Source organism: Ceratotherium simum, chromosome 22 (assembly GCF_057802395.1).
Source record: "Ceratotherium simum simum isolate JZ-2026a chromosome 22, ASM5780239v1, whole genome shotgun sequence".
Taxonomy (NCBI): Eukaryota; Metazoa; Chordata; class Mammalia; order Perissodactyla; family Rhinocerotidae; genus Ceratotherium; species Ceratotherium simum.
In genome coordinates this window covers 7,107,399-7,133,600 of record NC_141921.1, presented here as the reverse complement: position 1 = coordinate 7,133,600, position 26,202 = coordinate 7,107,399, and the positions used below count along the sequence as shown (strand labels likewise).

General features: G+C 42.6%; 2 protein-coding genes across 3 annotated transcripts; both read right to left on the bottom strand.

Annotated features, from left to right (window-relative positions):
• Positions 1-1,258: 1,258 nt before the first annotated feature.
• TXNDC12 (thioredoxin domain containing 12) lies at positions 1,259-25,409 on the bottom strand. The gene is made up of 7 exons (XM_004438551.3): positions 25,180-25,409; positions 13,160-13,220; positions 7,489-7,541; positions 6,591-6,664; positions 5,090-5,159; positions 4,072-4,155; positions 1,259-2,079 (listed from the first exon to the last, which is right to left on the bottom strand). The coding sequence occupies exons 1-7, from the start codon at positions 25,274-25,276 to the stop codon at positions 2,000-2,002; spliced, it is 519 nt and encodes a 172-aa protein (XP_004438608.1). The 5' UTR covers positions 25,277-25,409; the 3' UTR covers positions 1,259-1,999.
• On the bottom strand, positions 9,451-13,177 carry KTI12 (KTI12 chromatin associated homolog). Of its 2 annotated transcripts, none has more exons than XM_004438550.3 (2): positions 13,092-13,177; positions 9,451-11,247 (listed from the first exon to the last, which is right to left on the bottom strand). In XM_004438550.3, the coding sequence occupies exon 2, from the start codon at positions 11,076-11,078 to the stop codon at positions 10,017-10,019; it is 1,062 nt and encodes a 353-aa protein (XP_004438607.1). In that variant the 5' UTR covers positions 11,079-11,247; positions 13,092-13,177; the 3' UTR covers positions 9,451-10,016. The 2 variants fall into 2 exon arrangements, with proteins under 2 accessions (XP_004438607.1, XP_087302073.1); XM_087445947.1 differs by having other exon boundaries at positions 9,451-11,203; positions 13,092-13,151.
• Positions 25,410-26,202: the final 793 nt, after the last annotated feature.

Below are 26,202 nucleotides of genomic sequence, written 5' to 3'. Positions count from 1 at the left end.
CTAATAATACCTATCCCATAGGACCATTGATGGGACTTAAAGAGAATGAAAAGAACCTACCATAGAGCTTGGCAATTCACTTGAAAGTACATTGTTTTAAGACCTTGGTACACAGGACTGAGGAATAGCCTCTGCCCTAGAGTATGGCCGCCCGATGACAGCCACAGATATGCAAACAGGTCAACTAGAATATAATGTGGTGTGGGGTCAAGATAGGTGTATTGGGGGAGAGGGGCATTTTATCCTTAGGAGAAAAGTCAGTAAAGTTTCTAGAAGAGGTGGGTCAAAATGTGAAGAATGAGTAAAAACAAAAGATGTTTTAGGCAGAGGAAGCAAGCCAAACACACTAAAGCATAAAAGAGCATGTTGTGAGGGGTAACTTGAAGCAATTTGGTGTCATCACAACACAAAATGCAAAGACATGAATGGGAACAAATGAGGTTGAAGAAGTAGGCAGCTCCTTAAAAAACCATGGTAAAGATCTTGACTTTATCCTGTGCCTTGGTTTCCTCATATGCTTCAAATCTTCTTCTATGAAATGGGGATTATAATACTACCTTTCTCACACGGCCGTTGGGACTAAAGGCAAAAGAAATGGGATAACACACAAAAAGCACTTAGAAGAGTGCCTGGCACACACTGAGGCTCAAATATTTCCTAATGTTAATACTATTACTTTGAAGGTGGCGGGACAGGTTTCAAGCAGGGGGGTGACATGGTCACATTTGCGTTTGGAAAGATCACTGAGGGAAGCCAGGAGGATGGACTGATTGTAGGAGAGAATACTGGAGGCAAGTAGGCAAGTTACAAGGCCATCGCAATAAATAGTCTAGGAAATAGAGAAGGTCTGCCCTGTGCTAAAACAGTGACAGTGCGGAGGGAGGGAATTCAGGTATTTAAAAAGTAGAAGAGGGGCCAGCCCGGTGGCGCAAGAGGTTAAGTGTGCGCACTCCGCTGCGGCGGCCCGGGGTTCGCCGGTTCGGATCCTGGGCGCGCACCAAGGCACTGCTTAGCAAGCCATGCTGTGGCGGCGTCCCATATAAAGTGGAGGAAGATGGGCACGGATGTTAGCCCAGGGCCAGTCTTCCTCAGCAAAAATAAAATAAAATAAAATAAAAAGTATAAGAGGTGAACTCTGATGCCCATTTGAATGTGGGTCACACAGGAGCGGGGAGAGTCCTAGATTAGGCCCTCAAGGTTAGTTTTCTTCCTGAAGTGACCTCCACCCCTCCAATAACAAAAAGGCCATCACAACACATTTTCTTTTAAAGTTTTATTAAAGTTCAATGGGAAAATTAATATTTTCTTTTTTTGTTAACCGCAGTACAAAAATACAGTTGACAACTTAACAAAAATGGCTCCACCTAGGGCTTGAAGGTTTTAAGTTTCTCCAACAGTAACAGGGAAAGCATGCTTCCAGCTGGGGCTGAGTCAAGCACACAGTCATTCCTGCACACGCATCATGAAAACAGGGAAGCCCAAGCAGGAGAAGAGAAGGGAAGCTGCAGGGATTCAGGAAGAAGCCCAAGATTATTCCCAGGAGAAAAAGAGAAGAAACAAGCTAGTGTCCTTGGTGGGGGTAGAATTACTGATTTTCTGCAATTTTTTTAACATTGTAGAAAAAATGCCACTGGTCTCCTTTCACCAAGGTGAGTACAGCGGGAGGAAATGGAAAAAGATTCAAATACTTAAGTATGCGGAGTAAACTTCCAAATGGCTCAAGTTTTGTGTCAAAAGGTGTTACTCTTTACATTCAATGACAAACAGATGTTCAGGTGAGAGGGGGCAGGAGAAGGAAGTCTGCCACCCTCTGCTGGATCCACAAACATGGACCAGCTTCTGCTAGCAAAACTCTTCCACAGTGAGAGAGCTCCTTCCCATGAGGGCAGGAGCAGGGTCTCCTGGTAGGTTTATTGTTCACAGCGATTCCTTAATATTCCCTCCCCTGCTGCTTTTCTTTCAAAACACTAACTTTGATGAAAGAAGGGATACATTCATGTTACAACTCATCTTCAAGATGTTTCTCCCTGAAGGCATCACCCGTCAGCCTTTCCTGAGCTTCCTTCATCCCCTGAACAACTGTGAAATAAAAGTTGGGGGGAAAAAATATAAAGTAGGTCTTTAGTATTTGACATTTGACATCCAATATAGGATTTTTATGTTTTAGGAGAAATATAAGAGGAGCACAGGATCTGGACTCAAGGTCTAATTCTAGATTTTAGCCCTGGAAAGTCACTTACCTCTTTGAATTTGTTTCCTCGTCTACAAAACGAGATAATGCCACTTACATCACACAGGATTGTTATAAAAATTAAATGGAGAATGGGTAATAAAAGTGCTTTATGAACTAGGAAGTCCTACAAAAACGTTAGTAGTTACTTTGGCTTACCCTCCGGGATTAGAGTTGAACCGCTGTCATAGACTATAGATGTTCACTTGACACTAAGGGAGCAACAAACACCTTCCTACCATCCCCATCACATCTTTTGGGTGAATGTTGCATTTATTTCATTTCCTGTGGAGGTTACAGGTTACACCGATATGTGAGTGTGTGCATGTGCTGGGAGGCGGGATGGTCTTCACTGAAGGAGGTGGTCATTTCTAGTATCAACTATACATGGAAGAAGCCAAGTTCTCAGGCAAAAGAGAAACCTAGAAGGAAGGCCCTAGGTAGACGGGAGATGAAACTTGTTTATCTCAGGGCATCCCTTCAAGGAGGGCAGCTGTTTTGGTACAGACTCCCTGTACAATGGCAGGCCAGGAGTTAGGTTAAGCCAGAGTCTGAGAATCTCAGAAAGCAAGCCTATAACCTCATAAGAGCCAGGCAGTATAGTTTGTTATTTCCCTTTTGTTTTGCCTAAGCCTTTTGTAAAGCCAGGTTTGAATGTTCCAGTTTCAAGTCAGCTGAGCCACAGGGGATTCAGGCAAGGGTCTTGTGTCTACATTTGGACTAATGTGTTAAAGGAGGATGCCAAGGTGGAGATGGCAGTGGTAACCTGGATGAAGTTCTAAAGGGACGGTGAATCTCAAAGGTCAAGAGTTGGGGACCTAAAGTCCAGCTGCCCTTCTCCATGTGGAAAATTTCCCTCTAATACCAACCTCCAGTGATCTGCATTTTGGTAAGGAAGAAGACATTCTCCTTACCCATGGGAAAGAGAGGATCACCTCTCTAGATCTCTTTTCTCCCCCTATTCTGAGAAATAAGAGTTCCAAGGACTCAAAAGATAAAGTGATCAACAACCTAGCAGCATGGCAATGGGGGACACATGGCAACTTCGCAAACAACCCCCTTTTAAAGATGGCAGGGGGAACTGTGGAAGGAAAACAGTGACAGTACATGGCATGAATTCCAAACCCTGCTTCTAGAATGACTATGCTCCAGGATTAGAGAACAGAAAGCATGACTGCCTTGTGATTTCAACCTTCCTTCACCTGATTGTGCTGATGCTGCTCTCTCTGCCTGGAACATGCTTTTCATGTTCTTCTGCTGGCTAAGTCTCATTCTTCAGGATTCCATCCCATCATCAGCTTCTCTAGCAAGCCTTACGGACTCTCCATGTTGGGCTACACCCACCCCGCTTGCTTCCGTAGCCTGAAATGTCCTCCTCATACCTGTCCATAGAGACAAATTCTTATCCTTCTAGGTCCAGTTCAAGTTTACTATCTATAAAACCTTTTAGACTTGATCAGCTAACAGCTGGCATTCCCTTTCCTTTGCATTCTTACAAGAAGAGTAGCATTAGTGCAGGGGAAAAAATTAAGTTCTGGACTAAAATCTTGACTCTGTAACTTAGTAACTATGAGACCATGGGCAAGTGATTGTCTTTGGGAGATTCAGTTCTTCAGAGTTTCCTGTGGGTCAGTTAGCTCTCAATTGGATTCTAAGTAGCTAGGGAAGGGGCTCAGTCTTATCTTTCTCCTACATTCTACACAAGATCTAGCCAAAAGCTACTCATGCAGGAGATGCTCAACTAACATGCTGAATTGAGTTCCCCATCATAGACTGTGCATGGGTTCATCCTAGTTAAGTCTAGTAGCAACCCTCCCTCCTCTCTCTCAACATAACCATACCTTGCTCAGCACTGATGTAGAAATACTTGTAGCTGGGGTTTCCATTTTCGTTGATGATTTCAGGACGCACTTTGCCACTGGGATCTATTATAGACAAAATGGCACAGGGGTTGCAATAATCACAACAGAGAGGTACTTCAAACATCATATGGTACACTAGGGCTTCTGGGAAATGAGACCTGTCCATCTCTCACCACCTTACTCCTTGTGTTTCATGTTCCAGTCAATAAATTCCTTGAAGTTCCCTTAACATAACCCCTACTCCATGCTTTGGCATATATTGTTCCCTCTCCCTGGCATGCTCCTTTTCTGTTTGGTGATGTGGGATACTATATATATATTTTTTTTTAATTGTTTTTTATTTATTTTTTTCCCCAAAGCCCCAGTAGATAGTTGTATGTCATAGCTGCACATCCTTCTAGTTGCTGTATGTGGGACGCGGCCTCAGCATGGCCGGAGAAGTGGTGCGTTGGTGCGCGCCCAGGATCCGAACCCGGGCCGCCAGTAGCGGAGGACGCGCACTTAACCACTAAGCCACGGGACCGGCCCTGGGATACTATATTTTTATTTGTATCTCCCACAGATTCTAGCAGGATGGTGAGCAAATATTAGGTGGTCATTAAATATCTTTTATAAAATTGTTTGTGGAAAGACATTTGTCCGGTTATAGTATTCCATTGCCTCAGCTGCACTGTGGGGTCAAGGGTGGGAATTGTGGCTTATCTCTGTGCCTGTAGTGTCTAGCACCAGTCCTTGACACATGCCAGATGCACAAATGATTGCTGAATGAATAAATGGATGGTCAATACTCTGTCATTGCTCACAAAAACAGTTAGTTAATGGGAAAAGTTTTCCTTCAGACTTGACATTCTGGCATTCAGAACTCCCCCACTCTCTCTTAAAACTGGTTTTTGTTTTTAGCCATCCCAGTATAATTTCACTAGGTGAAGTCAGTGCCTTGATTCATTTCTCTCTCCTTCCACATCATGGATCCACAGATCAAGATCTTTCGCCTTACCCAGGAAAAGGATTCGTGGAATATAACCCCCATCAGGGCTGAAATCTTCATCCTTGGGCTCCTCTTCATCCTATTAAGTGTAAACCTCAAGTCAGATCATGTTCCCTCTCTCCTCAAAACCTTTCAGTGGCTTCCTCTCTCATAGGATAAAACCCCAAGTCCTTGCAGTGACCTACGAGGCCCTACATGGCACTTCTCTAACTTCATGTCTTGTTCAGTCATTTATTGTCAGTCATATTTTATTTTACTTACTTATTTGTCTGTCTCCCCATATTCAATTCCCCATATGTAACTTCAATGAGGGCAGGGAATTTTGTCTGTTTTGTTTATTGTTGATTCCCAATACCTACATTACCAACTTGCACATAGTATTTCTTGAATGCATGAATTAACAAGACTGATATCTGAGCTACAATTGTGGAGCTATAGTCCTCCCAGGAGACACAACCACACAATTAGCTTTCTTTGTAAGAAATCTCCAAAGTTGGAGAACCTCATTAAGACATTTCTGTTTCCTGTCAGTGGTGATTCTAACTTACCATAGAAAGTGGTGAGGAAGTCATATGCATAGGAATCAACAGTAATTTTGTCATTTATGGTGTCGTCTCCATTTCAGAAGTTCAATGGGGTCATTTCTTCAAACAGTTAATATAACTTTGCCTTGAGTGAGGTGTATTAGTATTCAGGCTATCCACTAGCTATATAAGCAATCCCTTAACTGCCTCAACATTAACTGTTAACGTGTGCAGAAGAGTCCCAGCCTATGTTTAAGTAAATGTTATTTTACAGAAACTTAATGTGACAAGGTGGTTGAGTGGTTAAGCGGATGGACTATTTTACAGAAACATAGGGCTAGAAGTATCATCATAGAGCATCCGAGCATCCCACATCTGAAGAGGCAGCACAGCTAGGTCATAGTACCTATTCTTATCACTTATTAAGCTCTATGATGTTGACTAAATCACCTAACTCCTTCAGGCCTAAGATGCATTTTCTGTAAAATGAGGATAGTGCCAATAGCCTAAAAATCCCTTCTAACTCAAAGACCTGGTATCCTGACTTGGGATTCTGAGACCTCTGGTCTATGTGAAGTACATAAAGAATATCTAATGAAGAAACAGGAACGTTGTACATATAAGCACAACGTAGGTTTTCAACTGAATCATATTTTGCAGGGAGTTGTGGCCTGCAAGTGTGACTATACCTTTAGTTCAGCTATACAAAGATGTAAAACATGTCATAATCATAGACTAAAAATGAAAGGACCTTAAAATCTTGTCATCTTATCCAATGTCTCCTCTCCTACTTCCTCCCACCAGTGGAGGCTGGATGGCTTTCTACCATATCTGACGCAAGCCTTAGTATTAAGAGGTCAAGAGAAAAACACATACATACAAGTAGCCAGCTCTGCTGAATAAGATTTTATACCATTAATGATGCTAATTCTAAAATAGTAAAGACTTAAAATCATAGCAGAAAGGAGAAACTCTGGAAGTCTTACCTCAAGATTTACCATAACAAAATTATGGGAAAGTTCTGAAATTTCTGTAGACTCTGCAAATTTGGGCTTTAAAGCTAGGAGGGAAAAAGATTTTGGAATAGAAGAAAACATCATTGTCATATCCAAACTGTAATTTGCTGAGTTGATTCATGTAACTGACCTTTCTTTTTCCTTTTTTTTTTTTTTTTTAATCTTAAGAACCAAAAATCAAGACACTTGAATTCTGGTCCTGCTTCTGCCACTTACTTGCATAGCTATGTGACCTTGAATGACTGACTTCATTTCTCTGAAGCTTTTACCTCATTTATAAAATATGGATAATGGCATACAAAAGAAAAAATTATTACTATTTGCTTTTTTACACATTTCAATAACTTCTATTGAAGAAATAGACAATAGAGTAACAATACTCTATCACTAATGTATATATATTATTACACTATTTACATTAATTTTATACTCTTTTTTCCAACTAGGATTTTATTAAGTGTAGCATACCAAACAAAAGAAAAAATCTGACTGGGGAGTGGCAAGGTGGTATAGCAAGAATACATGCTACCAAGTAAGATAATCTTGGGTTTTAATTTAGTTCCTCCAGAAAGACTTCATTAACCACTTCTCATGTCTCTCTCTGCACATTTCAGCTTCTTCTAATATTTACTGCCCATACGACTATTGTAGCACTTAATCCCATAGTCTACATATCTTAATTGCCTCACCCTCCAACCTCTTGCAAATGTAACTGCAAATTTCATGAGGGTAGGGAATCTATGTCATATATTTCTTTGGTATTCCTTAAAACAGTCACCAGTGCTGGGCCAAAGTCAGTGCTAATATTTTTCAAATGTTAAGTGTTAATATTTGAGAACACATCTGAGGTTTGATCATTTGCATTTACCTTTGCAAGCTCCACACCAGGACTTATGGATAATCACCATCAGGGGCAATCCACTTAAAAACAAAACAAAGAAATTATAATCTAGTAATTCCACTTCTTGAAATCCATCCTAATAAAATGACCAACTTATGAAGACAAAGATTAATGTACAGAGATATTCATGTAGTGTGATTACAACTGGGAAAATTTTAAGACAATAATTGAGTAATAGTAGATTATTATAACAAAATTATTGGTAAATTCTGATAGTCCTGTAAATTCTTCATATTTGGCTTTAAAAAATTATTGGTAAATTCTGATAGTCCTGTAAATTCTTCATATTTGGGCTTTAAAGGTAGGGACAAAATATTGCAGAATAGAAGAAAACATCAAATTACAGTATTTCTAAATGTTGTGGTTATATAACCATTTAAAAAATTAATAAAATTTTTCATTGTTATAACGTTAAATTAAAAACTAGAATATAAATTATCTAGTTTGCTTTTAATTATACAAATATAAACAGAGAAAAGAGCCTAAAAGGAAACGTACCAAAACATAATAGCAGTTTTCTTTGGATAATGAGATTGTGGATTTTATTATACTTTTTCTGTATTTTCCAATTTTCCTACAATTACATGTAATTTTTAGAATCAGGTAGGAAAAAGCTTTTTCTTTTTAAAAATAATTAGCAATATAATCTATCTGAACCAGTCTTGGCTAGATGAAGCTCTTAAGCTCTCAAGGTTCAAATGCCAATTTGCCAACCTAGATTTTAGGTTCTGCCACTTACTAGCTAACTCATAAGTCTGACTCCAAAACCAATGCTCTTTCTGACCATTACAGTTTACTTCAATTTAGAATAGCAATCCAGAATTCACGGGTTTAAACCCAACTCAACCAATAATCAACTAATTTAGAATAAGAGAATGAAGGTTGGAAAAGGCCTTAGAGGTTGCCTAGACCAAATCTCCATCTTATGCAGGAATCCTCTCTTGTATATCAGAAACAAAAGGTGGTCCAGATTGCCTGATGAGCAAGAAATACATCACCAGTCAAGGCAGCCCATCCTTTTAAGAGCTCCACGAACTTACAGAGCAATTTAGAATGTCTTGCTCCCTCCTTTATCCCAACCAAACTCCTATTGATCCTTCTAGAGCAGAGGTCAACAAACTACATTCTGCAGGCCTGATCTAGCCCATTGCCTGCTTCTGTAGGGCTGTAAGATACAGAATCTTTTTTATATTTTTAAATGACTGAAAAAGAATAAGTACCTCTAAAGAATAGTACCTTGTGATGTTGAAATTAAATGTAATTCTCATTTCAGTGTACATAGTTTTATTACAACACATTCACACTCATTTGTACACTGTCTATGGCTGCTTTTGTGCTACAACGGCAAAGTTGACAAGCTGCAACAGAGACCCTATGGCCCACAAAGTCTAAAATATGTACTATTTGGCCCTTTGCTGAAACCTCGTTCTAGAGTGACAGTTCAAATGTTAACTCCTCTGTGAAGCCTTCCCCAAACCACCTTCTCCAACAGCTAGTTACTCCTTTCCTCCTCTGGGCTCCCAAAGCATTGTCATCATCCTCTAAACACCAGCCCTCTTCATCCTGGCAACATCTGTGTACTTGTCTGTATTTCTCATCCAACTATTAATTTCTCAAGGGCAAAGACTGTATCTAATTCATCTTTGAAAATCACAAGTGCTGGTATGGTGGGTACCTACCATTCACTTAATGAAATCAATGAAGGAATGACAGACAAGCTTAAATTGATATTTGTCTTGAAATACAGAAGGAAGCAGAAGTTATGGAAGTTGTCATAACCACTCTAGGCTAGACCAAAACATCTAGTCTCTCACTATCAAACTATTTCAGTCAATGGCATAACAGTGATACATGTGTATCTAAAATGTTACATTGAGTAAATTATATGAAGAACATTGTTACATTATGTAAAAGACATTTCAGCAGACATTCTTTTAAAAGACTTTATTGGATGAAATAATCTAGTAGTTATGTCTTTCACTTCCACTAGAACCAAAGCTTCCCAAGGACAGAAACCAGTGGATTTATCTGTGACCCCAGTCCCCAGGACAGAGATCAGCAAAAAGTAGGCACAGTACTCAAAAAACTGTGGTATGAAAGAAGGGCCAGTGCAGATATGGACAGTTACTCTTCACAATTGTTTTAAAACAATTCATCCACCCAGTCTGTTCTCCCACAGTTTAGATGCGGAAAATCAACGCTGTGCACTATCTCAAGTAGAACACAATCTAAGCAAGTCCTGTCCACCTGAACTCTGTCCTCTGGAGAAATTTGCCACCATCCTCTGAGCTAGTTCTCCATTCTCTCTAGTTTCAAATTTATGCTGTAAACTCAAGGCCTGGCACAGAGGCATTCAGGAAAGCGTGAGTGAATCAGTCACAACAGCTCTAGTACCACACATCAATATGCTCTGCAGACCTTCAGATTATTCTTCCTAGGGAAAGAGTGCAGTGGAGTTAGATAAGGAGCCATGGTCTTCCCTCTGCCCTCTCTGGTTAGTGCAGGCTCTGGCTCAGATACTGCAGAAACATGTTGGCCAGTTGAGGCAGGTTCTCATTGTTGGGATGCATTTTGGTGTAGGAAATAAACTGGCGACGGAGGCGACTCAGTTCTGCCATGGTCAACGGCCGGGTAAACCGCAGGTGCTCCGTAGTGCCAGGAAGTTTAAGCAAGTCTCCGGGGACTGCGTTCTTCTGAGCTTCCATCAGTCCCGCCAACACCTGGCTCGTGACCTGATCCAACTGGTGCAGAAAGCTGCCGGAGGCAAGGGGCTGGGACTGTGTGGACTGATGGGGTGGGGGAGCCCGGTTCTCAAACAGGGCAGTCCGGATCTCTGCCAGGGGCAATGGCTCCTCTAAGCCCATCAAGGTGAATAAGGGCCGGTCCCAGCGGTTCCGAGAGTCTGGAGCCTCGAAACGCAGCATTAGGGCCTCCAGCAGTTCGGGAGGGTAAAAGGCACTGGACACATGTTTTGCAGATTTCTCGAATTCTGGAGTCACGAGAGCTGGAAGATCAGGCGCCCTGGTTTCCTCCTGCTCCAGTTCCTTAGGTACATCCTCCTGGCCTCTCCCATTTACCACCGACTGCACAGCCTGCGGCTCCCTGAGGACACCAGCGCCTGCCGCCAGAGGTCTCCCTCCCTCCTCAGCGTGCGGCCTCCAACTCACACTGACGTTCCGGCTCGGGTTCTCTCCGCCCGCCACCCGAGGGCCCCCGCTCACACCGCCCGGCCGTACGCAGTAGACCAGGCAGAGCGGGGTACGCGCCGCCCGCGCCAGGCAGTAGAGCTCGTAGCGGAAGCCCTTGATGTAGTTAAGCGAGTCGAGGATGACCACATCGTGGCGACTGAGGCGCCGCTCCACCGCGGCTCGCAGGGCCCCGCGCAGCGCCTTCTCACGGGCCGCATCGCCGTACACTGTCGCGTCCTCCGCGCCCAGCACCGCCGCGTCGTCCACCACGTACACCGTGCGGCCCTCGGCCGCTAGGGCCCCGCGAAGCTCTTCCGCGCGCCGGCTCTTGCCGCTGTACGGCAGGCCGCAGAACACCACCAGCGGCATACTCTTCCGGCGCGGCCATGTGCAACCGCGCCGCGTCAACTTCCGGGTTGTCGCCGTCTCCGACGCGAACCGGAAATGCAAACTGCACTTCCTGCCTCCCTTGACTCGTCAAGGACCTCTTGTTGCTATGGAAACAGGAGTTCTACGCTAATTAGACCAAGGTCCTGCCCTTTAAGAAAGGAGATGGAGACTAGGATGGCATCAGTTACTTATGTCAAATGTTAAAGGTCTCAGGAGAAGGTGATTTCCTTTCGGCCAAAGACTATGCCCATCCATTTATAATGGGGCCTTAATGAGCATTAAATATTGCAAAACAATCGGTGCTATAAATTTAGCATATAGAAGGCAATTCACAAATGCTAGTTCTCCTTCATTCCTTACACCCAGTGACTCTCCGTAACTGTTTCTTCAATAACTATTTCAATCATTCAGCATTTTCACAGTTGGGGATTTACAGATGAACATAAAACAGTTCCCCCAAAGGAGATCAAGGGTCGAGTGGGAAGAGTTACGCACCTACAAGCAGAATAATATATACTCTAATGCATAGATGTAGATTATGTTGTAAAAGTACAGAAGAGAAAAACAAACTGCCCAGAAAAATCGCTGAAGACTTTATCTAAGAATAGTCATTTGATTTAGAACCTGAAAAACTAACAGGAATTTTTCTCCTGGGTAAGTTTGCCAGATAAGATATAAGATGTCTAGGTGCCTGCTGACGACATAGCCCTTAAGTTGGCAGGCTCCGCTTTGGCTGCTAGGGGTCCCCAGGTTCAGAGTGGCGTGGACCAACACACCTACCCACTGCTTGTCAAGCCATGCTGTGGCAGCATCCCATATAAAGTAGAGGAAGATGGGCACTGATGTTAGCCCAGGGCTGATCTTCCTCAGCAAAAAAGAGGAGGAATGGCAACGGATGTTAGCTTAGGGCTAATCTTCCTCAAAACAAAAACAAAAACATGTCTAGTTAAATTTGAATTTCAGGTAAACAACAAAAAATAGTTTTTAATATAAGTATGTCTCAAATATTGCATGGGATATATTTAAAATTACTTATGTTTACCTGAAATTCAAATTTAACTGGGCATCCTTATTTTTATTTGCTAAATCAGGCAACCCTACTCCTGCAGAAGGTGTGAGGCTCAGAGCCATGAAGCTGTAGGATCTGTTCTAGCTAAAGCAAGCACTATAGTTTGGTAGGTGCAAAAGTGTGAGTGTTTCTGTGCAAGTATGGGGGTGTATAAAGTAGGTGCACATAAATCAGGTCTTTGTATCTCTCCAGTACAGATAGTAGAGAACATTCAAGACTTGGCTCTACCACTTACTAGCTATGTAAACTACTGTCGAGTTATTTAAACATTCTTTTTTTTTTCCTTCCTAAAGCCCCAGTACATAGTTGTGTATCATAGTTGTAGAGTGGCAGCTCCTCTATGTGGGATGCCGCCTCAGCGTGGTTTGCTGAGTGGTGAGTAGGTCCATACCCAGGATCTGAACCAGGGAACCCCGGGCCACCGAAGCAGAACACACGAACCCAAACACCATGCCACTGGGCCGGCCCTATTTAAACATTCTGTATCTCAATTTCCTCTCCTGTAAAATAATAACAACAGTTCTTATTTTATAGGCTGAAACAACAGCATAGGTTGTGAGAATTAAATAAATTAATGCATGTAAAGCACTTAGGTCAATGTTGAGCCTTCCCTCTCCTGCTCTGCCTTTTCTCCTCCTTTGTATCAATTGTCTGTGCATAGACTAAACCTACATGGAACTTGAGACTATTCAACTTGAGACTGTTTGGCAGTATGGTTTACTGGTTGAGTGCAGGCTCTGAAGCCAGAGTGCCTGGGTCCAAATCTTTGCTCCACCACTTTATAGCTGGGCAATCTGGGGCAAGTTACTTCACATAATTCAATGTCTGGTGCATAGTAAGCACTTAATAAATGTTAGCTAGTATTATGGTTGTTGTTGTCAGGCAACTACTCACTTCTTGCCCTGCCTTGGCATAACCCTTACCTGAAATGCTAAGTTGATGGCTGGAAAGTGTTTTACCATTGTACATAACCTAAAACCATATCTTGTACCTGGCAGCTGCTTCTTTCTTCCCATCTTCCAGTGTCCTCCAATGAATGTGATCTCCAAAACCTGGAAGGAAAGAGCCTTATAAACACTCACACATGCACAAACAGCCAAGACCCACAAAAAAAGTGTGGCATGTTCACAAGATACCCATAAAAAAGGCTTTCCTCTGTCAAGAGCATGGTGTGCGAGTCCCAGCTCCACCACTTTCTAGATGTATGGAACCATGGACAGTCCCATACCTCACGCCTCAGTTTTCATTCCTGTAAAATGAAAATAACATGGCCTAATTCATAGTTTTTAAGGAGATTAAATTAAACGGTTGTGAAATGCTTTCTAAACTAACACAAGTATGCAAATAATGCTATAAGAATGAATAGAATTTTCCATAGAGTAAAAATAAAACAGGTCATAACAAATCATTACTATTTGGAGACAATATAGCAATATAACTTTAGAGTCAGAAAGACATGAGTGCATGACTCCACTTCCCATTAAATGTGTGAATTTTACGAATAAATTAAGCCCTCCAAGTCCCAATTTCTTCTCTGCAAAATCGAGATAATAATATCCACCTCTAAGTGTTGGTGTGAGGATTAAATGAGATAATGTATTTAACGCTATTCTTCCCCACACTTCAACCAGAGTGATCTTTAAAAATCACATCTCTGCTGGGTAAAATCCTTTCAGAGGCTTTCCAATGCCCTAAAAAGAGAGGTCCAACTCTTGTAGTTGGGCTTACAAAGGCTTTCAGAATATGGCACCTGCCCACCTCTCCAGGCTCACTTTTCACACTTTTCCTAGAATCCTACATACAAAACTACTTTCATTTCCTTAAAAGACAACCCACCAACTGGGAGAAAATATTTGCAAATCATATATCCAACAAGGGGTTAATCTCCAAAATATATAAAGAATTCATATAACTCAACAACAAAAAAACAACCCGATCAAAAAATGGGCAGAGGATATGAACAGACATTTTTCCAAAGAAGATATACAGATGGCCAACAGGTACATGAAAAGATGTTCAACATCACTAATCATTAGGGAAATGCAAATCAAAACTACAATGAGATATCACCTTACACCTGTTAGAATGGCTATAATTACCAAGACAAAAAATAACAAATGTTGAAGAGGATGTGGAGGAAAGGGAACCCTCACACACTGCTAGTGGGAATGCAAACTGGTGCAGCCACTATGGAAAGCAGTATGAAGATTTCTCAAAAAAATTAAAAATAGAAATACCATACGACCCAGTTATCCCACTACTGGATATTTATCCAAAGAACTAGAAATCAACAACTCAAAGAGACTTATGTACCCCTACATTCACTGCAGCATTATTCACAATAGCCAAGACGTGGAAGTAACCCAAGTGCCCATCGACTGATGATTGGATAAAGAAGATCTGGTATACATATACAATGGAATACTACTCAGCCATAAAAAAAAGACAAAATTGTCCCATTTGCAATGACATGGATGGACCTTGAGGGTACTATGTTAAGCGAAATAAGCTAGACAGAAAGACAAACACTGTATGATTTCACTCATATGTGGAAGATAAACACATGGACAAATAGAACAGACTAGCGTTTATCAGAGGGGAAGGGGGTTGGGGGGTGGGCATAAGGTAAAGGGGCACATATATATGGTGACTGACAAATAATAATGTACAAATGAAATTTCACAATGTTATAAACTATTATGACCTCAATAAAAAAAAAGACTTTCATTTCCTTAAACGCAGCATGCACTCTTTTCCCTCCAGTCTTCATAATCACTGCTTCCTCTGCCTTTCCTTCTACTCTCACCTCCAATTCATTTTTCAGGTATAAACCTAGAGGATATTTCTTCTGGTAAATCTTCCCTGACTCCCAAAGCACCCTATTCTTGCCCCATCACAGCACTTTCCAGGCTGAACTGTAAATGTTTGTCTGTCTCCCTCAAGCTAAAGGGACATCCCTTAGGGCTGGGACAATATCTGTCTTATTCTCTCCTGTTTCCCTAGCATTTAGCACTACATGTGGCCATAGTAAGTGCTCCATAGAATATTTATTGAGTAAATGAATCTTATTTAGCCTATATCACATAAATTACTTAATTTTATATCTGGAAAATGCTACTGATTTTAATAATGCTAGCTGTTATTTATTGACCACCTTATACGTGCCCGGTGTACCACACACACTATCTCATTTAAATTTGGCCTTAACAATAACCCTCTTTTATTTAACCTCTCTATTATTTCATTTTCTCATCATTAAAATAGGCATAATAATGGCTACATCTCATAAGATTGTTACTGAATATTAAATAATATATACATATAACTTAGCACAGTGCTTAGTATATTATAAATGATCAGTAAATAGCAGCTTTTGTTATTCTTTACAGTTGAGACTTCTGAGGCTTAAAGACCTGTACCAGGTCACATAGCTGGTAAATGGCCAAGTTGGGATTTAACCTTCAATTATATAATTTTCAGATGCTATGCTATCTTCCAGGACTTTCTTTCCCAGAAATAAATTCAAATTTCCAGCAGTGTTACCACAGAGAAATAAACAGCTCATCCAGATTAGCACATGGAGGCAGTATCCAAACCAACTATAATCACTTTTCATTCCCAACAGCATGGGCTGCTCGCCAAGAGAAAATGTGTCACTTGCCCAGGGCCCAAAGTCTAATCCTGAAGAGTGAACGATTTAAGTGAAAGTGAAATTGGGAGGATGCCCAGGAGAATTGGAAGGTGCCTAATGTGATCACCATCATTCTACCTGTCGATACCTAAACTTAGGCAACTGAATCCTGGTTTGGCAGGATGACTGACTAGACAGTCTGCAGGGATATCCACCTACAAAACGATGAAATCCAAGATAAAATGGACTTTCAAAATGTACTCACTTGGCTCACAGTAATAAACACAAAGTAAGCTAAAACCAGATGAGGAACACTGGGCAACAAACAAAAGTTAAGGCTGACCTGAAAGCAAATGTCCAATATGATGTGGCAAAATGGAGGAGATGAACCTGAGATTCCATATTAACCCACCATCAAGGGAGATTAGAATGATCCCAGGTCAGTAGTACCCCCCTGGTTTCCAGATGAATCAAATGCTAAACCTTCCTAGAGGAAAGCATTCCTCGTTTTAGGCCTCCAGGAGAGCCAATGATGAACAACCATTATGAACTCACAATCATAGATCTCCAAACACATAAGAAAACAAGTCACCACAAGTAAGAGTCAGCGGAAGCAACAAATAGATTTAGACCCCTAAGGACTTCAGATATTAGAATTATCAGCCACAGGATACAAAAATAACCATGTATGAACGTTTAAAGAAATAACATGTGGGACCACAAAAATGGGCATGCAACAACAACAAAAGAAATAGGCAAATCTGTAAAGGCCCCAAATAGACCTTTTAGAAATTAAAAACATAATTGTTGAAATACAAAATCAATGGATATTCAGTGATAAAAAGAAATAGCTATTAAGCCACAAAAAGACATGGAGGAAACTTAAACGCATATTGCTAAGTGAAAGATGCCAATCTGAAAAGGCTATATATTCAATATATGGTTCCAACTATATAACAACATTCTGGAAAAGGCAAACCATGGAGATAGTAAAAAAATCAGTGGCTGCCAAAAGTCCACGGAGGAGGGAGGGATGAATAGGTGGAACACAGAATTTTTATAGCAGTGAAACTATTCTGTATGATTCTGTAAAGGTGGACATATGTTGTTACTAAATTATGTCCCCTACACCAAATTCATATGTTCAAGTCCTAACCCTCAATACCTCAGAATGTGACTTCATTTGGAGACAGAGTCTTTAAAGAGGTAATTAAGTTAAAATGAGGTCATTAGGTGGGCCCTAATCCAATATGACTGGTGTCCTTATAAAAAGAGACACATATAGAGAGAAGACCATGTGAAGACACAGAAAGAAGACAGCCATCTACAAGAAGAAACCAACCCTGCCAACCACTTGACCTTGAAGTTCCAGCCTCCAGAATTGTGAGAAAATAAACTTCTGTTGTTTAACCGAGTCTGTGGTATCTGTTATAGCAGCCCTAACACAGTAATACATATGTCATTACACATTTGTTAAAACCCAGAGAATGTATAGCACAAAGAGTGAACCCTAATGTAAACCATGGACTTTAGTTAACAATAATGTATCAATACTGGCTCATCAATTGTAACAAAAGTACCACACTAATGAAAGATGTTAATAATAGGGGAGAGTGCGAGTGGGGGAGGTGAAAGAGTGAGGGCTTACATGGAAACTCTGTATTTTCTGCTCAGTTTTTCTATAGACCTTAAATTGCTCAAAAAACAAACTCAATTAAAAAAAAAGTCAGGCCGGCCCCATGGCTTAGCAGTTAAGTGCACGCACTCCACTGCTGGCGGCCTGGGGTTCGGATCCCAGGCGCTCACCAACGCACCACTTGTCAGGCCATGCTGAGGCCGCGTCCCACATACAGCAACTAGAAGGATGTGCAACTATGACATACAACTATCTACTGGGGCTTTGGGCGGGGGGGAAAAAAAGGAGGAGGATTGGCAATAGATCTTAGCTCACAGCCAGTCTTCCTGAGCAAAAAGAGGAGGATTAGCATGCATGTTAGCTCAGGGCTGATCTTCCTCACACACACACACACACACACACACACACACACAGAAATTCAATGGATAGGTTAAAATAGCAAATTAGAGACAAGTGAAGAGAGGGCTGGCCCGTGGCTTAGCGGTTAAGTGCGCCTGCTCCGCTGCTGGCGGCCCGGGTTCGGATCCGGGCGTGCACTGACGCACCGCTTCTCCGGCCATGCTGAGGCCGTGTCCCATGTACAGCAACTAGAATGATGTGCAGCTATGACATACAACTATCTACTGGGGCTTTGGGGAGAAAAAAGGAGGAGGATTGGCAATAGATGTTAGCTCAGAGCCAGTCTTCCTCAGCAAAAAGAGGAGGATTAGCATGGATGTTAGCTCAGGGCTGATCTTCCTCACAAAAAATGTAAAAAAAAAAAAAAAAAGAGACAAGTGAAGAGAGAGATCAGAAGTTACCCAGAATGCAGCACAGAGAGATAAGGAGATAGAAAATGCAAATGAGAGGCCAAGTGATATAGAGTAGATTAAGAAAGACTAGCATATGTAATATCGGAATCTCAGAATGAAAAGATGAAGGAAAACGACATATTTGAAGAGATAACATCACTGGGGTGGTGCCCTGGGTGACTGGGGAACAACAGTGGAAGGAAAAACATACCATTTAAAGTATTAAACCATGTTAAAATATTACCTATTTAAAATACATTCGCACTATTTAAAAAGAAAAAAAAGAGATAATGGCTGAGAATTTTCAAGAACTGAGATAAAACATGAATCTGCAGGTGTAAGAAGCACAATGTATAAGAACTGGGACAAATTACAAAACAAAATACACACACAAATTGTGGTGAAACTGCAGAACAACAAAAATATTAAGATCTTAACAGCATTTCAAAGAGAAATGACATATTTCCTATAAAAGATCAGTAATTTGGGGCCAGCCAGGTGGCGCAGCGGTTAAATGTTCACGCTCCGCTGCAGTGGCCCGGGGTTCGCTGGTTCAGATCCCGGGTGCAGACTGACGCACCGCTTGTCAAGCCATGCTGTGGCGGCGTCCCATATAAAGTAGAGGAAGATGGGCACGGATGTTAGCCCAGGGCCAATCTTCCTCAGCAAAAAAGAGGGGGATTGGTAACAGATATTAGCTCAAGGCTAATCTTCCTCACAAAACAAAAAAAAAGATCAGTAATTAGACTGACAGGAACAAAGTAAAAATCAGAAGACAGCAGAATATCAGCTTCAAAATGCTGAAAGAAAACATCTCTAAACCCAGAATTATGTGCCTTGCAAAACTATCTTTCAAGAAGAAGAGAAAAATAGACATTTTCAGATAAACTGAGATATTTTTCCACCATCAGGTATTCACCACTCATTATTATTTCAATAAATAAATATTAATTGAGCAGTACTATGTAGTGGTTAAGAGCATGGACTCTGGACCTAGGCTCCCTGGGTTTGAATCCTAGTTCTGTAGCTTACTAGCTGTATGACTTTGGGCAAGTTATTTAACCTCAGTTTCCTCAGCTGTAAAGAAGGATGACAATATCACCTACCTCATAGGGTTGCTGTGAGGATTAAATAAATGAGTACATTAAAGAGCTTAGAACAGTGTCTGGGTCTGGAGAATTGCTAAAGTATTTGCTATTAATATAATCTGCCAGGCACTATTCTAAGTACTTTACAAATACTGATCCTCATAATAACTCTAGAGGTAGGTACTCTTATTAATCCCATTTTACAGATGAGAAAACTGAGGCACAAAGTTTAAGTAACTTTCCCAAGTTCACACAGCTGGGTGAGTATCAGAGCTAGGATCTGAACCTAGGCAGTCAGGGTCCAGAATCCTTGCCTTTTTTTTTTTTCCATGAGGAAGATTCGCTCTGAGCTAACATCTGTTTTGTATGTGGGTTGCCACCACAGCATGGCTTGACGAGTAGTGTACGTCCGCGCCAGGATCCAAACCTGCGAACCCGGGCAGATGAAGCAGAGCGTGCTGGACTTAACCAGTACGCCCCAGGGCTGGCCTGGACTCCTTGCTTTTAAGCACTACATAATGCTGTCCTTCAAAGCAGGAGGTAAAGACAAAAAGGGAAGTGAGGAGCAGACAATGCAGCGCCTGGCAGGCCACTGTCAAGACTCTGGCTCTTACTAAGCTCCCAGAGGGTTTTGAGTCGAGTAGTAACATGATGTGATTTACGTTTTAACCGGGCTTGCTCTGGCTTCTGTGCTGAAAACAGACTGTAGGGGCCGGCCCAGTGGCGCAGCGGTTAAGTTCGCACGTTCCACTTTGGCAGCCCGGGGTTTGCCGGTTTGGATCCTGGGCGCAGACCTACTCACCGCTCATCAAGCCATGCTCAGGTGGCATCCCATACAGAAGAACCACAACTCTACAACTATCACACACAACTACGTACTGGGGCTTTGTGGAGAAAAAAGAAAAAAAAAAAAAGAGGAAGATTGGCAACAGATGTTAGCACAGGGCCAATCTTCCTCAAAAAAAAAAAGGGTACAGTGTTTACCTTGTTACTAAAATCACCTACTCTTGGGCAGGCCGGGTGGCGCAGCAGTTGTGTGGGCGCTCCGCTTCAGTGGCCCGGGGTTCACAGGTTCAGATCCCAGGTGTGCACTGACGCACCGCTTGTCAAGCCATGCTGTGGCAGCGTCCCATATAAAATAGAGGAAGATGGGCAGGATGTTAGCCCAAGGCCAATCTTCCTCAGCAAAAAGAGAGGAGGATTGGCATCAGATGTTAGCTCAGGGCTGATCTTCCTCACAAAAAAATAAATAAATAAAAATAAATAAAATAAAATAACACTCATACCCAGGCCAACGTGGAACATCTGAAGACAGTCCAATTTCCTAAAGTGTCAATGCACAGCCACTTAATTTATGCCAGTTATCTGCAAGTGAGCTGAAGGATCCCACCTCAACAGCTCTTTCCCCAAAACAATAAATAAAAGGGGAAAAGAAAAAAAAAGGAAAGTGACCATTTCTAAACACAGCATTTACATCAGAATTCCCAAGCCCTTCATCCTAAAATTGTTTTCATGAGCATAAGCTAAAGGCACCAGAAAAGTATTATCCACCCCCTCCCAGCTGACAAAACAAAAGGTCAAGTGTCTGGCAGCCAAGCCTCTAAAACAGGGAACACTGTACCTGTGAGGTAGAATAACCTAGTGGCTGAATAAAGTCTGTCTGCAGTCAAACAGACAGGGGTTGGAATCCTAGTTCAGCCACTTACCGCTTTCACAAATGCAAAACACAGCTAACAAAAATATCTATCCCATAGGGTTGCTGTGAATGTGAACAGGACACAGTGTGAAAGTGTGTCACAGTGTGACACTCCATATGTGTCAGTGCCAAATTTTCATTCTGGAGACTTGACAAAGCCATCCATTTCTGTTTCAGATAGGGGAGCATATGAACCGCCCCCACGGACAGCCTTCTCATTTCTCCTTTAAAGTCTTCAAAGGAGTTTCTGCACTCAGAGGCAGGAGTGGTGGACTGCTTAAGAGCACTCACTCTGGGGTTTGTATCCCAACCAGTCTACTTACTAGCTGTGTGACTCCTGGGCCCCATTTTAGGTTCTTCATCTGTGAAATAGGGATGATGATAAAAATATTATTTATCTCAGAGGGTTATTATGAGGATTAAACCAGTCAATACATGAAAAATGCACAGAACAGTGCCTGGAATAGAGTAAATGTACAGTAGATGTTAGTCATTACATTTCTCCCCATAGGTGATATATTCCAAATTTTTTTTTTTTTTTTTTTTTAAAGATTTTATTTATTTTATTTTTTCCCCCCAAAGCCCCAGTGGATAGTTGTGTGTCGTAGCTGCACATCCTTCTAGTTGCTGCATGTGGGACTCGGCCTCAGGACGAACGGAGAAGTGGTGCCTCGATGCGCACCCGGGATCCGAACCCGGGCCGCCAGCATCGCAGCGCGCACACTTAACCACCAAGCCACAGGGCCGGCCCTGATATATTCCAAATTTTAAGCACACAGAGAACAAGATTATTTTAGAACTCTAGAATGTTCGAGTTAGAAAGACTCTAAGGAATCATTTCTAGTCCAACTCTCTCATTTAATAAATGGTTCCCAGGGTAGACTAGAGCTGGATATATGGTCTGACCAGAATTAAAACCTAGGCCTCCTGATGCCTACTGAGTGCTCACACCACACCACTGTACTTCCTCTTCTTAATGAAAACGTAGAGTCATTCAGTCTCTTCTCCCTGCAAACCACCCGGTCATCTTCTGGAAAGAGCCAGAGCTACTTAAACATCTGGGAAGAAATCTTCCTCACCAAGATTTTCAGGAACCACTGCTTCAGGCAGCACTTTTTTGGGAGGTGGGTGGGTGGGCTATAATCTACTTCTCAAGAATCCATACCCAAGAGATACAAAAAACAAAAGTTTCACATATTATTAATTCCTTCCAGGAACAACTAAATATTCTTCCTCGGGAGGACATAATAATAAAACATTAACTAAATACTTTCTAAGTTTATGACACAATATTAGGTGCCTTTTGTTTTCTCTTTTTTTTTTTTTTTTTGTGAGGGAGATCAGCCCTGAGCTAATATCCGTGCTAATCCTCCTCTTTTTTTGCTGAGGAAGACCGGCTCTGAGCTAACATCTATTGCCAATCCTCCTCCTTTTTTTCCCCAAAGCCCCCCAGTAGATAGTTGTATGTCATAGTTGCACATCCTTCTAGTTGCTGTACGTGGGATGCAGCCTCAGCATGGCTGGAGAAGTAGTGCGTTCGTGGGCGCCCGGGATCCGAACCCGGGCCGCCAGTAGCGGAGCGCACGCACTTAACCGCTAAGCCACCGGGCAGGCCCCTGTTTTCTCATTTAATCCTCACAACACAGCTCCCCTGCCTCAAGTTGCCCTCCTACGTGCTCCTACAGTTTCCTGGTATTTCCCCGCTCCCAATACATATCACATTGTCATGCAATTGCCTGCTTACTTGTCTTGACAGTCTTCAGACTACAAACTGAAAAAAGATAGGAATCACAATGATCATGTGTACCATTCATTTCTTCTTTCAACAAACATTCCTAAACAATAAGACAGAAATGGCTCTGGCTCACTGGGGCCAACTATACTTTCCAAAGATGACTGCAACAGTATCTCCCATCTCACATGCTCTTCTTACAATGTGACCTCAACACTCCTCCAATGGTAGGGGGCTGGGGGCGGGGGTTGGATAATTAACGTTCCTTTCCCTTGAACATGCACATACAGAGTACAGTGGAAGTGATGCTATGTGACTTTTTTTTTTTAACATTTATTAATTTATTGTGAGGAAGATCAGCCCTGAGCTAACATCCATGCCAATCCTCCTCTTTTTGCTGGGGAAGACTGGCCCTGGGCTAACATCTGTGCCCATCTTCCTCCACTTTATATGGGACACCGCCACAGCATGGCCTGACAAGTGGTGCTTCGGTGCGCGCCCGGGATCCGAACCCAGGCTGCCAGCAGCGGAGCACGCGCACTTAACCGCTACGCCACGGGGCCGGCCCCCTATGTGACTTTTAAAACTAGATGATAAAAATTCTACACGTTTCCACCTTGTTCTCTCAGGGCACTCGCTCTTGGAATCCAGCTTGCACACTGTGAGGAAGTTCACACTAGCCCATGAACAAAGACCACGTGGAGAAGTAAGAAGCTCAATTGAAGCCCCAGACACCATGGAACCAAGAGATACACCTTCCCCACTGTGTCTTGTTTGATTTCCTGACCCAGAGAATTGTAAGCATAATAAAATTATGATTTCTCTATGTCACTAAATTTTGGGGTGGTTTATTACGCAGCAATGGTAACTGGAACAACTACATAGAGCCTAATGTCTAACAAAGAATAAAGATACTGAATACGTGACTCTAAGGTATTGCCTCCACCTAACACAGTGACTGGAACAGAGTAAATAACTTGTTGAGTGTCTGAGGTAGTTATTATTATGCCCATTTTACAGATGAGGAACTGAGGTTTGAGAAGTTAAGCAACTTGCCCCAGACCTCACAACTAGTCAGTGGTAGAATAAATTAAAACTCAGATCTAAACCAACAGTCCCAACACAATACTCTCCTATCTCCCTCGGCACTTATAATTTTATGCTAAATATACAATAATCTGCTTTAAAATGGGATTGTCAGTATTTAAAACATTCTGGCGTAGTAGAATTCATCACGCAGTTTCATCTCTGAGATGGAAACCCACATACCACCTTTTCAGAGACGACTTTCCTGACCTTCCTAGCTCAGGAAATGCCAGCTCTCTCATCCTCCCCAGCCTTTCTACTCCATCACACTTTCATTTTCTTTCCAGCACTTCTCCCTAGCTGAAACTGTCTAGTTTATTAATTTGTTTACGTGTCTGCTCTGTCTCTCTGACTTGAATATAAGCTCCATGAGAGCAGGAACCTTGTCTGTCCTGTCCACTGCTATATCCCTAGTGCCCAGGACAGTGCCTGGAATATGGTAGGTGATCAAAAATTATTTACTGAATGGAGGAGTGACTGCATTCAGGCACACTGAATGTCCACTCAGTCTCATCACCCACCAATAAATGTGCAAATATGGAGAATAAGAGAAAACAAAATTAAACACAAGAACTGCAGCAGAATCATTCCATACAGTAAGGTCAGTACAAGAAATGGAAGAGAAGCGGAAACCATGCTACCACTGACCCACCTAGGAAAGCATAAAACCTGAGTTCAAATGAAGATGTAGGTAATGGGATGGAGAAGGGGGTCATACCTCCTATCCTCCATTCATATCCACTGTCCCCTCACTAAAAAAAAATCAGTTTCTTCAGACAGACACACTGACTTAACCACACCAAGGACAAATGGTTGGTGACCCTCTAGCATCAGACCTTCTACCCTTAATCTGGCCCTTCCTTAAGCACCAGTCACACCTCCCTGGGATGCAGGTGCTATTCCCACCAGGGCAAGGAGCAGGCAGTAACCTAGCTCTTCAGGGAAGATGTGAGGAGGGGAATCTTCAGACCCAGGGCAAGGGTCTCTGCATATGCAGGTCCCCAAAGGCCCTATTTCTCCCAGGAGGGAAGGTGACAGTTCCTGAGGCCCTACCAAGTGCTAGGCACTATGCTGCGTTCTTAAACATGCTTTTCCTAATTTAAGGGTCATTCCTTACTCCAAACCAAGATTAGGGCGGCCTGAAGTACAACTTGCCCATCTCAATATTCCCCAGACCCGCTACTCCCTACCCCGAGAAATTTTCCTCAAGCTCCGGGAGCAGTTGAGGAGGATAAAAAGAAATCTGGCGTGGCCTAAGAAAGAGAACGAGAGGGGGATTGTGTTAGCACAAGAGGGTTATACTGACTGAGTATAGGAATAAGTAAAGATGAAGATAAGAACGCGGTCTGACCCTTTCCAAGCCCAATATGTCCATCAGAAGAGGTGATAAGGAGCAGGAAACTGAAGCCCAGCAAACAGGTGGCCCCGAGACGAGTCCGCAGCTCCATGGTGGTAGATGCGCGGGGCCACTGGGCTAAGCAGACGCGGGGCCGGAGTCCCAGCAGAAGGTCCGCGCGGTTCCCCAAGTGAGGCTAGCTCAGCCCAATCCCTCCTGTTCCCAGATTTTTTTTCCCCCCCTAACCCTGAAGGAAGTGATGTTAGACGGATGTGGGTGGTGCCTCCGGGGTCCGGTCTGGGAGGGAGTGAGTTTAAAGGTGCAGATCACGTAGAGGGGGGCGGGAGTTGCTCCCGAGCGCGAGGAGCTTACCCTGGATTCTGGATGTTCGGTTTGAGGACCGAGAGGGAAAAAGTGGGCCGAGATAGTAGCGGGTGGGAAGGTGGCTCGGGAGAACCGTTGCTGGTTGCGTCAGCCAGCAGGCTAGCCCCTCCCCCCAAGAACCACTGCACTTAATATTCACGACGCAAATTATTGATTGGTGAAGTCATCCGCTCCTAACAGTGGCCAGGTTGCCCATTGGTCTCGGGTCTCCCTCATCCCTCTGCAAATAAAAACGACTTAAGACAACCGGATTTCATTCTTAGGTTCCCGCTCGGGTCTCCAGGAGACCTGGCAAACCTGTTTCTGCGGTGATGCATGGTCTCATGCCTTGCAAGAATGCCTCTTCCTGCTGCAGGAGAGCTCTGGACCTTATTTTTCCTTGCAAGCGCAATTCTTCCACTCAGGGATTATGCAACCAACTGATGCAAGCTTGGGATCTCTTATTGCAAAACTGACCTAGCTCTTCAGGTAACTAGGACATAAGTCACTGCAGGCATTTAAAGGTTAAAGCTTCTTCTGGTTAGATCTATTTGTTTTTAAACTTTGCGGGTTGAGTATTTCTCCTCAATTTTCCTCTCTGATGCTTAATAAACAGATCAAATTTCCCGTCTCTTCTCCTGTGTGAAGACTAGTTGAGTCTTTACACTAGTGAGT